The 12,913-nt window shown below is 38.2% G+C and overlaps 1 protein-coding gene across 1 annotated transcript in view; it reads right to left on the reverse strand.

The window, feature by feature from the left end:
• Positions 1-1,244, reverse strand: part of GUCA1C (guanylate cyclase activator 1C) — a 35,128-nt gene extending 33,884 nt beyond the window's left edge. Inside the window, exon 1 of the mRNA XM_008920865.3 lies at positions 1,041-1,244. Within this exon, the coding sequence (XP_008919113.1) occupies positions 1,041-1,244 (204 nt within the window). The remainder of the gene's footprint in view (positions 1-1,040) is intronic.
• Between the last annotated feature and the right edge of the window lie 11,669 nt (positions 1,245-12,913).

Raw genomic sequence — 12,913 nt, forward strand, 5'->3', positions numbered from 1 at the left:
TTCTGAAACAAATATAATTATTTCTGTAATGAAGAACAGAAAGGCCATTTCTGGAGCTGGAAACTGTTTGGAGTAGTTTTGGCTACTATTTGGACCAGTTTTAACCTATCACTAAAGTAATTTGTGTAGTGTAATAACACATTTTCCTTAACATCTCTGAACTCTTTGAGATAAATTATGTGGGTAGAGAACACTAATGCTATTTTTTTTTAAATAATTTTTTTTATACCATGGTGGACTTATCTGGTCTATTATCTGAAAGCTGAGTTTGTAGTACTGATAATTCAGCCTAAACCTTATTTTAGCCAAGAACAAATACTTTTGTAGGAATTACAGATGACTCTTTGCTTCCTTAGCAGCATTTGATAGAAAGTGTTACTTTGGCTTAAGAGGAAAATAACAAGGCACAATCTTGTGGATGAGTCTTGTGGCTCGAAGGAACCTGTAGGAACACCAAGTATGAAGAACATAAGACAGCAATGCAGCTAACAACTGCTAGATGTATCTTTAGGATGACCTAGAATGTGAAGCAGTAAAATTGGGATGATGGATCTAAAGCAGACAGAAGTGTCTGGAAAAGGGAGATTGAATTAATCTGCAGAAGGTGCTCAGAATGAATCCAGCAACTGAAGAAATCATATTGTGTGTACGTTGCATAATCTTAAAACATTAATACCTATGAATCCAACCAAACCAACTTACTTAGAAAGATTTTTTGAGCAGTTATATAAATAAAAATTTCAATTATTAATGCACACTGGAAATAATCATAAAAATCTCGCTTTCATAGATGAGAAACAATCAGCATGTACTAGAATAACTACGCAACTTTCAAGTTGGCAAAATGAATGGGGAACAGAGCATTCGAAATTGTTTGCCTGCCACTCATGTTTATCTGCTCATAATTTTCTATTGCATCACCTGTGAATCACTTTCATTATTTCTGAGTAGAGAGCATCGCCAGCTCTCTGAGACACGTTGCTGAGTGCATCAAATGATACAGCCACAAGAAAGCCAGGAAGTCAGGAATGAATTCTTACCTTATTCATGTCAAATGTGTGAAATACTTGTTCAACATAGCTGTTAGCTTCCGGAGTAAGTCCATGTAGATCCAGGACATGTTTAAATTCATGTAGACAAAGTTGTCCAGATGGGCATTCCTTCATAAATTTTGTGTACCAGTGGTGAATTTCCATAGCATTAATGTCATCTGCTGATCCAGCAGCACCCATTGCATCAAACATACCAGGTAACTTTTTTCAGTATCTATTCATCCAAATGCTGATTCTTGCTTCCAAACAATGATCATTCAAACACCAACTCTGCCTTCGAGAGCTACTTTAAACCTCTTACAGATCGCTACCAGAATAGACTAAGTAAATATAGCACCCTAGCAAGATTACTGGCAGCCAGTTTTAGTGCCCCATGGTTTTATCAGCTGATTACAATCTTTGTGCACAGTCAGTCTGCAGAGCCTCAGATGAACTGATTATACCATTGCATTATATCTTGCATTGGCACCTGTGGTGCTAAAATAATTTAAACTGGGTGGGTATTGAAAGGGCAACATGCAGGAATATTCAGAGTAGTTTCTAAACCTTCATTTTAGTAATTCACAAAGTTTTAACTAAAACTTCAACCCCATTTTAATACTCGGATACGATTTGTGCAGCTGCCTTGTAGTAAATGACTTTTCATTTTTATTACTTCTGTATGTACCCTGATCCAAATCTTACCTTAAAAATCAAAACTGCAACACAATTTGACTTGGATAACTTGAAAAACCTGAAAGTAGCTGTACACTAAGCACAAAAAACTTGCCATTGTCTTTAGACAGCAGTTCTACAAGCATCTCAGTCTTCTGTAAGCTAATGTCCTAAAAATTGCTCCCCCACTGCCACTGCTCGTTCAATCCCATCCATTCCCTTCCCTTAGGCCAGCATGAATGTTTGTGGTTGCATTTGGGAAAAAGTATAAGGACAGATCCAGGCAAAAGCTTGAATTGAATAAGTTTTGAATACTAATAAATATAGGCTGAATACTAAAAAATATAGTTAGCTTTAGACAACATTATTTACATTTTTGCATTGCCTGGTCTCACAAAACTTTGGGTTCCACAAGAGAACAGATAAAACAAGGGTGGAAAAGGGTGGCCAGCAGTAGAAGGGGTGCTGGACTGCTGCTTCTGCTGCTTCAAATTGTTTGTGCAAACTTGTAGTGCCATAACATCTGTGCTGTATTGTGGTAGATAGCACTGTACAGTTTTACAGCTTTAAGCCTTACAGTGCATACTGTGGCATGCACTAGTCGTGGTAGAATGTTAAAATACAACTGTTACACTTCAACCCACTGCAAAGGTGCTGTCTCACCAGCGGCACTCCCGTGGTGCATCACAAGAGGACAGAGAGCACCACCTGAGCAGCATTTCTCTGCACAGTCTGGCTGCCCTGGGGTGCTGTGCAGCTGCACGAGATGAATTTTCCTCTGGGTCGAGGTTCACACTGGTTCAGTGGCAAAAGCCACGTCAACAGTCGCGAGAGACAAATTTGATCTTAAGACTGCAAAGAAGGTGAACGCTGCTGTTGGACGTGTCATGAGACCTGTTTTTTGGGTGCCAAAGGGATGAGTGGTGGTGCACCTGTGGGGTGTGAGCAGTGAGGGTGGCATAGTCAGATGGGCGAGATGCTCATGCTGCATGAAGTTTAGGGCAGGCTCTATGCCGTGGCACACAGGTTCACGTGGACATTTCGAAGTCAGTTGAATTCTTCAGGCAAACAAAGAGCTGTGACATGCTAACTATGTAAGATAAGAATTGCAAGGTATTCTCAGAAATGGGTACAAGCCTTTACTGCAAAAGGACAACAAGCTAGACTCTCACTGGAACAGACTTTCAAAACATATTTGTAACCACATTGCATAAACTAGAGTGTGCAGCCAGTCAGGGTAGTGCTGCTGAGGAGGGAGAGAAAAGGGAAAGAAGCACACTGAAGGACTTCAACAGTGACATATACCATAGCTATCATTAAAAGGTGATTTTTTTTTTAATCTTTAGTCTTCCCTTGCACCGCTTTCAACAGATTCCCCAGAGCAACAAAAGCTGCCCACTAATGTGCTGTCAGTTATAAGATCAAGACCTTCAATACTAAGAAGCAGCAGGGATTTTCTATATGATATATTGATTAAACTAGAATAAATATGAAACATGTGAAGTGATATTTGTAAAAACTCCACTTCAAAATATCACTCATAGGCAAAGAATGCTGTATTTGTAATAACCAAGCAAAAGAAAGGTAGCTTGAAGTGTCAATCTTCAGCCTTTTATTGTTCATCAAATCTAAATTTTCAGCAGCTAGGAACTGGAAATGCCGACACAGAATTTTCTGGTGTATATCAGCCAAATTGCTTGTTCAATGAGAAGAGGGAGTTTTAAAAAACTCTGTTGTTACTTAAACTTCCTTTCCCTGATCCCCTGAAATAATAGCAGTATTCAAAAGAAAAAAAATCAAAAGTTTGAACATAAGTTTCAGGAGCCATAGATGATGATTTTTTTTTTTTTTTGGTAAATACAGGGGTCTGCAATAATTTTTTATATGTTTCAATTTTCAAACATTCTTCTGAAAAAAGCAACAGCATAAATGCAAGTATCAAAAACTATGCCATCTCAGTCCCATCTCATTCCTTGAAAACATGCATATTTCTTCCATATGGAATGGAAGAATCTCCTAACTCTGCTGTGATTGTTCTTCTGGAAGACAAGGTTAAAATGTCAGAAAAATCTACATTTACTGAAATAATTCTTCAAGATAATCATCAAGCTATTGTAAATTACCTATTTGATGAATCTGAAAAAAAAAACCTTAAATTTTACACTGAAGCATTTGACAAAATAAGCATATGAACAAGCATGAGATGCTTATCAGCAAAGGTCGTAATTAAAAAAGAAGTAAGAGAAAACAGCCAGAATATTTAAAGAAGCAGTGCAATAACCCAGAATAAAATGGAAACATGGAAGTTCGAATTAAGTGCAAGTAGGAGAAGAAACTGCTTGTAGAGGAATTTCTGTTGGCCACGTTCCTATTAGAATAGCTTTACTGAGGGATTATAGTGATGAAGTTCACACAGATTAGAAGGGCTATGCTGGCAACACTGTTCTTTTTAGTCATTTAAAATCCTCACTTTCACTCAGGAAAAGTTACTTCACTATTTAAAGCACAGTTTTCTCAGATTTATTGCATCTCCATATCCAGGTTAGCTGGGCATTACATTTCTTCATGTGTATTACCCTCCAAGCAAAGTCTAGAAGTAAAATGAGGGAGAATGCAGAGGTAGAGAAGAACTTGCATTGTAGGTCTGTAGGAAATGTGATACAAAGGGGAGGAAAGGCAAAACTGGAAGAAGCAAAGAAACTGATAGCAGAGGGACTGGCAGGACTTTGAGAATGTAAGGCACTTCAAGAAAGGATAAAAAAATTTTATATTAAATTCTGCCATAAACATGAGTCATGGAAAGAAGAAGCTGAAATTATACATCAGAGTAAAAACCAGAATTTAATTCTATAGACTTTAATCCAACATCAACACTTGCAAACAGAAACCTATCGCCTGAGTAGTGTCTGTATCAAAGATACGCCATGTGCTTATTTTCCACTGAATATGATTGGATAAACCCATCCAGGTCACGTGGAATCTCTTGGCACTGTACCAGATCTTCATATGTAATATTTAGACATACTTGCACCTTCATATGTAATAGTGGGGACTCAAAGTTATTGACACATCATGAAGCAAAAACCCTTGAGGGTCTGATAAAATATATCTAGGAAATTTCAAGTTTTCTACAGATGATGCCATAAGATATAGGGGAAAGTTTAATGAAGCGTTTGAAACACGAAATTGCAGACAATGAGAACAATAATATCAGGATAGAGAAATCCACATCTATTTTAGAGAGAAGATTCAAGGGACTAAACTCTGTCCCCCACTTTTCCCCATAGCTAAATTCTCCCTAAGTCTCTCTCAGTGTTTCATATTAGCACTATCAGCCTCTACAAGCCACAGGAATAAGATGTTTGGACTTATGGATGTAGGAAGACAGCACCATTTAGAATTTTTATTTGATCCCTTTACTACAGTGACAGCCTTAACTATAGCTGTAAAAATCACAGATGACTGAACTGAAAAGTCTTACTTTCCTTTAACCTCAAGACAGTCTTTTTGGAATTCTGTGAAATATTCCTGCAAAATAGTTTGAGAAAGAATCAGATTTCTTTAAGAAAAAAGTGTCTGTAGTTATAATGTGGGACTGATTAGCACAAGGTGGTATGGAGGCTAAAAGTAAATACGAGTAAAAAAAAATAGATAATTTCATGGAGGAAAAGTCCATTTAACCCATTTGTGGAACTTATTTCCAGGTCATAGGCTGCTGGAAGCAGAGTGTGACTAAGGAATGTCTATTCCCTAGGCATGTGCTCCTGGCTATTGCCAGAGACAAGACAGTGGACCTGAAGTATCTTTGACCTGTCTAGTGAAGTGTGGCTATTTTTATACGCCAGACATGACCCAGAGAGTGTTTAACTGGCTTATCTTTATTCAGCTGGTAGTCAGACTGACTGAAGATAAGTCATTTTGGAAAAAATGTTGGTGTTCTGAGGGTCCTGTCTTAGATGGATGTCTGGGTACAATACAGGCAAACTCACTTTATTTGTAAGTTGCATAATTATCATAAAAGCATTGATGGTAAATTATATTTTCTGTACAGTTTCTATTTGCATCTTCCCATAATTTTTTTTTACACATGCTTAATGCTTCTTTATTAGGACACTTTTCTTTTTAATTTACTTATAAGTTTCTCAGTGTGCTTGTATGTGAAAATATGCAATTCTGAATACCCAGTAAGAAACCTGTAAATTAGTGCCTTGTAATTGTGTTAGGTCCGACACCTGTTTTCTTAAGTGACAAAACAATACATATGCAGAAATCTACTACAAAAGTCATGGAGCATACAGGGACAAAAGAGTGGTTCTCAAACTTTATTAGATGCCTTTTAAAATTAGTTTTGTAAGTGGTTTCTAAATTGTCGTTAAGGTTACTTAAGTAATATTCTAATGCTACTTAAACCCTTTCTAAAGTATTAAGGTGACACCGTTAATCCATAATCTTTCTGGAACTCTTACACAACACACAGTGTTCTATCTTAAAAAAAAAAAAAAAGGCAACCATCCCCTTTCCCCTACCCTACGTGGGAAAGAGAGATAGGATAAATAAAACTTATATCCTTCAGAGGGATACTAAATATCATAAAGTTCATCAAAAGGAATTAATGAAACAATTTCACAATTAATATCTGTAAAGTGGTTATACAAACAATTTGAAGAACATACATAACGTGCTTAGTAGTATTAGCCTTGAAAAGAAATCATAATTTGATTTGATAGCAGTAATTGCATGTAATCTACCAGTCCCTCCCTGGGGTAGAGCCTGGAATTACCTGAGCAGCAAGACCAGCACAAAGGGAACAAGCAGAGGAATTCATGGTGCACCAGGCATCATCTTCCCACTGAGCACATGGGCACAGAGGGACTCAGTGGTAAACAGGAGCAGGTTCAACTCCAGTGCACCAGGGGATGTCTCCCCACAAATAATCCATAGATAGACATCTCTGCTGTCTGTACATATCTGTGCTTATCGATGGACATGCTCCTTACTCTGGAAGCCCAGGACCAGCCACATTTTTCTTATTTTGTTCAATAACAAAAAATATTTGAAAATCAAATGTAGTTTGCCCTATGAAGGCACTGCAGTATTTCTGCCATTTTTCCCTTCAGGCTACTAAGTTTTCCTTGAAAAGCTATGTTTGCAGCTCATAGTTTTGCTGCAGTTCGTAAGCACAGTCTGTTTTGTAGATATGATGACAGATAGAATTTTTCTCTTTCATTTTTAAACAGTATGAAATAGTCTTTATAATCTAAACAGACTGTTTTGTTTTATATCATAGCTAAAGGCAACCCTGAACTTCCTTTAAAATGTATTTCTGCTAAGAACTCCTATAAAAATTCATCAGCGTGTAGAGAATTACTAGCTAGTTAACTCACCGTGGTTAATAATCCATAACAGAGGACATGCAAACAGTGGCCTGCAAGGTTCATGTATGGTCAACAGCAACTAATGCAGAATGGACTCGTGATTACAGTAACTTTGTAGCATATCCAAAGTCTGAACCTTTGACCAACCACAATGCTAGTTTTTTACATTAGTAAGTTCAGGCTGAAAAAACTCGTGACTTTTGCCACTCCTGCTTTACTGTTGTCAGAAGAACCCTGGGTAGTTTAGAGCAAGGTCTGTTAATAGGGAAGGATGAAGGAAACAAAAAGGAAAACAACATCTTTTTTATCTTACTATCAGCATTTGGTATTACATCCTGAGAGGTAACACACAAAAATAAAACCAGCATGGAATTTAATTTAAATGAAAGATGCGTGAAGACCTTTTGACCTTTCATAGTTTATATTCCTCAAGAGGAAATTCATCACCACTGTGCTATGCAGCACTGACTGTGCACAAAAGTTGTTTCATGCCACCACAGCAATCTCAAGATAGTTCCTAGCTGCTGTAATTCCTGAGAAACTTTATGAAAAAATACCAGCAGGAACAACATTTATTCAAATGGTTTTTAACAAGTATTCCTCTGTGTTTTAGTCTGAAAACCTGACAAAACTACACATTACAGGACTTACAATAAGAAACTACACTCTTTGAGTCGGAAGGCACGACTTCAGTGCATTTAAAAGAGGAAAGTAATGCTTAATCAGCACATGCAATTAAAATAAAGGCACAGGATATCTGTTAGAGTTTGGAAAGTAAAGATCATTGCTTCCAGACAATTTTACTGATGTATTACAGATTTCTTTTTTGCATTTTTAAAGTATTTTCATCATTACGTAACAGGTCATAATATCAGCATTCATTGTTAAGAGTAAACCACTTGTACTCTAAGCTCTGAAAAATTTGACTTAGACTTACAATCAAAATTTAAAAAGAAATCAAGAGGAAAAAAAGTGATTGATGTTCCAAAGTTGTCTGAAGGTTTAATTTCATGAAAAGAAATGTGCTCTTTAGCTTAAGAAGTGGAGGTTACATATTACATTTGTGAAACCAAGTAGGTTCCTCTCAGCCATTATACTTAGGTGAAAATAGACACCTCATCTGAACTTCCAAATTCGTGAGCTGGCATTTTAATCTGTTCCAAACTTTCATTTTCTGAGAGAATACAATATTCACTGAATTGGTAGAAAATACTAGGAAGATATGGGATGATAGGAAAACATTCTTAGTCCCTAAAAATCACATGTTCAGCACACAACAGTGAGCATAAGGATTTTACCAAATTCTTTTCCATAACACATACAAAAAGGAAAAAGTATTCCAAGTACTCCAAAGATCATTTACTTACCAAACCAGGACTCTCCCTTGCAAAGCACTTCACAGTGAAATATGTGAACTATTCTTGACAGCAAGAGCTGTTTGTATGAGCCTGGAAAACTGACCTCTAATAGACTAATTTTACTTCACTCATAGTTCTTAAAAATCACCATGTTGATGTGATTTGTCCAAGACACAGGATACACCTCCTAGAGAAAATCCTTTCAATCTGAAGATTTACTCAAAATTAAGCACCCTGCTTTTGTATTATTGAGTTTGAGAACAAATTTTCCAGCCTGTTATCAAAGAAATTAATGTATTCACAACTCCCCAAAAAAATCCACAAAAAACATTTAAGTGAACTAAATTCTTTCTTCATTAACCTTTTGATAGCTTTGACTGCCAAAATATTTTACAACAATAACTGAAAGGTTATCTGAATTAGGCTTAACCTTTTTGTCTGCTTCACATAACTTAAGGCTCTCTGAAGTATTAAACATACTTCCTTAATAAATTTAACAATATAAATCAAAGAATGCTTTTTTTTTTTTTGAAAAAGCATCCACAAGGTATAATAACACCTATATAGTGGCACTTCATCTTGGAATAGAAATGAATTTTAAAGAAAACTTTTTACATGGGTGTGGCATGATTTTGACTTCTTTAATTGTTCAGGAGGAATCTCTGTTCTTATTTGAGAGGAAAAATAAGTAGTATTTACATTGACAGGGTATTGTGTGTGTATAAAAGGATTTAAGAGGAGAAACAACAGAACAAAAGCAAACAGAGAGAGAACACTAATTAAACTCAAGAGGATAAGAAAGCCCTAACTTGGAAAACTAGTTCTTTACCATCAGCTGGTGAATAACGACATTTTCATAGCTGATTTGCCCTCCTATGCCTTAAAGGTGTCATTGGAGTATTTAAAAATAATAAGTCTGCAGTACCAGAGAAAAAGGCCAGGACAACTGATAAACCTGCCCCCTAGCACTATTACAAGTTTCATATCCTTTGATCTAAAATGAAACTCACCAGAAGAACCACAACAGGCTGTTTAACACTGTAGAACAGTTCCTGGAAAAGTTTGAGAAACTGAAGTGTGTTGCTGAGAAAAACCTCTAAGAATGTGAATGTGCACCTTGGACAACCAGCTGCTGGCATCTCCCAGTAACACAAGCCCCCCAGTAAACAGGCACAGGTAGAAGACTTTCCTGATGCTGCAAGAGAGCATTAGGACAAAATATAAAATGACTCCTGAAAACAAATCTCTAAGTTTCTTGGGCCCTTGATGAGGAAGCTATTCAAACTTTGCATGAAAATATCTGATCTTTGCTTTTCACATTAAAGGTGTCTGAAAGCTTTTACTTCTAAATTGAATTAGCAATATGCGGAAGCTGGAGAAAAGCAGCTTATTAATGGGGGCAGAGTGAGCTGCAGCTTCTCTGAATGGTGCTGTAGTCCTGTCTTCTGAGTTTATTCTACATCTGCACAGTTGTAGAAACAAGTGGGTAGCAATTTGTCCACAGAGGCAAAACATGGCAACTAAAAACATGTAACATAGAGCGGTAAAAATAAATCTGAGTAGCTGTACTTACCCAGAGTGACTCCTAAAGTGTAACAATTTCTGTTGTAAATGATTGTGGTGGGTTGTCTCTGGTCAGCTGCCAGGTGCCCACCCAACTGCTCTCGCATTCTACCTCCTCAGCAGGACAGGGGAGAAAATAAGATGAAAAAGCTCAGGGGTCGAGATAAAGGGAGGGAGATTGATTACCAATTACTGTCATGAGCAAAAGAGACTTGACATGGACAAAATTAATTTAGTTCATTCTCAATTAAAATGGAGTACTATGCTGAGAAAAAAAGGCAAAACAACACCTTTCCCACCCCGTCTCTTTTTTCCATGCCCAACCTCACTCCCTCATTCCTGACTTCCCTGCTTCCTCCCCATAACCAGTGTAGGAAATGGGGGCTGTGGTAAGTCCTTAGCAGCTCTTCTCTGCCTCTCCTTTCTCTGCACTCTTTTCCAGTTCTCCAGGGCAGCTCTTTCCCATGGGCTACAGCTCTTCAGGATCAACTTGCTCCAGCCTGGGTATCCACAGGCCACAGCTCCTTCAGGGCATGTCCACTTGCCATAGTGTGGTTCTCTCCATGGGCTTCAGTGTGCATACCTGCTCTAGCGTGATCTCCTCCAGAGGCTGCCAGGGAGTCTCTGCTTGGACACCTGGTGCATCTCCTCCTTCTCTAACTTCTCTCTCTGAAGAGCTGTTTTTCACATGCTTCCCTCCACTCCTCACTGGCTGTGCGGCATTTTGCCCTTTCTCACACAGGCTTTTCCTGAGGCACTGCCACTGTGGCTGCAGGGTTCAGCTGTGCCCTTGGGTGGGTCCAGTGGAGTGAGCTGAAACCAGCTGTGCTTGGCATGGGGCAGTCCTGGCCACTCCCCACCAGCCCTGCAGCCCTCCACCACTACCCCTGTACATTGCTTCAACCAAAATTTCAGTGCAGCTGAGGATGGGAACAAAAGCAAACACTGTCTGCACTGAAAAACAGGAGAAGCCAATCACTTCCCTTACAAAACTCATTGGAAAAATTTTGTCTCTGCATGGCTTGCCACAGTCAGGGTCACCGTGGTTTCCAATGAAACAGGAACTCTGCCTGCATCCGAATGTCAGAGATCTTTTATAGTTGAAGATACTCAAATTCTGAGTGAATACAGTCAGGCAGCTGTAGGTTCCCATACTGTGAACATAGATGTAAGACCCCCTAGGGGTGTGCAGGCAAGCTGTTCTCTTAAAAGCTTATGCTTGGAAAAAAACTACAGCAGATGTCTAAGTTCAATGACAATAAAAGCAAATACACATCAGGGATGAAGATTTCTAAAGCGCCAAGGCCAGGAAAGATGTGTCCTGGTCACTCAGACAGGGCATCTTTACTGACAACCACAGTGCAGCTTTCCCCTGATAGAGTGGAGGGAAACAAACCATGTGCAACAAATGAAACCAATGCTTTTAAATGCCCCAAGGCTTTAACTTTTTGTTACTTGGTCAGAGCTTTTATGGAGAAAGATTAAAATCATACACACAAAGCGTGCTTACAAGACTTGAGTGCACACCATTCCATTAGAAGAACTAGCAGAAAATTTCCTTAATGGGCAGTTTCTAAATAAGTACACTTTTAAGTAGCTGAAAACTTCTCAATTTTATGATAATTTGTTCAGTTTTTTTTTAACCAGCTGTATAAAATGGCATCTGGCAGCCATAGCGTATAATTTGCTGTGACTAAAATTAAGGAACTGGACTGCAGGCCAACTCTTTGTTGTCTTCACTATGCGTCTGTGATATCAATGTGTCTTCCACACAGTGCCAGCAGAAGAACAGAAAGCTTTTTTATTTTAATTTTACATCTGTGGTGGAAAGAGTTTTTTTAAAAAAACACTTCCTTTATTTCAGATAAGAAGTGGGAGCACAGAAAGAGATTTGTCTTAGAGCTGCAGTGAAACCATGGTGAGGCCAGAAGTAGTGTGTGCAGATCTGACACCTGACTTAGTCACTTGGCATCTTGTGGATGAGATTCCCTCCCACTTCTCTGCCTCCATCCTTGGAAGGGGTGATGAAGAGCTGCCTCCTGCTGTGAGGATGTGACAGCTTCCACTAAACAGTTTACAGTGTATTTACTCATGTCACTGCATGCACAGTGCTTGTGAGTTCAGCAAGGAAGGGAAGGGTTGCAAAGGAGAAAAGAGATGAAGGAGGAACTTCTTTCAGACAGAATATTCATGTTGCCTCGTCTGCATTACCTAATAACCCTTCTTGAATTACTGAATGCTTTAAGATGGATGTAAAACAATCATGGATGTAATTTCAATAAATGAAGTGCAGCCACAATCACAGACAGAGGGTTAACACACCTGGAAACTGTACTGCAAGCTTGTGTGAGACCCCACCTTATACATTCAGTTATTATGCCACTGCACTTAGAGAGTAATGGAAGCCGCTTCTTGCAAGCTTAATGTTACCTGCAAAAAGTCTCACTGGAAAGGCCAACACTGGTAGCATTTCAGATGTGTGTACTTCTGCCCTTAAGGCTGTCATCTTTTCCCAGAGAATAGCGTTGAAAGGCTGTGTTTAATGCATTTCTCCCTATTGGCAGAAAAGTCACTTTAGGGAGCCATTGGTATTTCTGGCAATTTTATTGAACATCTGCTCAGTTTCAGACACATAATAATGATAAGGCTGCTATATCATGCTTAGAACACACATTTGAAGATACCATTTGATGCATGAACTAAAATCTGGTGGTTCAACTGCAGTGTGCTCTTGTTCTTTTACAAACTGTATCTACTGAATAAAAGAATAACAAAACAAAACACAGTGTTTTTTTCTGTATCAGTCACTAAAATGTTTTTGAATGATTTCAACATTTTTTCTAATTTAGAGATTGTTTTTCTTATCTCAGAAAATGACTTAGAGTAATTATGTTAACAATCTTACTGAGGT

Source organism: Manacus vitellinus, unplaced genomic scaffold, assembly GCF_001715985.3.
Source record: "Manacus vitellinus isolate BGI_N305 unplaced genomic scaffold, ASM171598v3 scaffold_34_pilon, whole genome shotgun sequence".
Classification (NCBI taxonomy): Eukaryota; Metazoa; Chordata; class Aves; order Passeriformes; family Pipridae; genus Manacus; species Manacus vitellinus.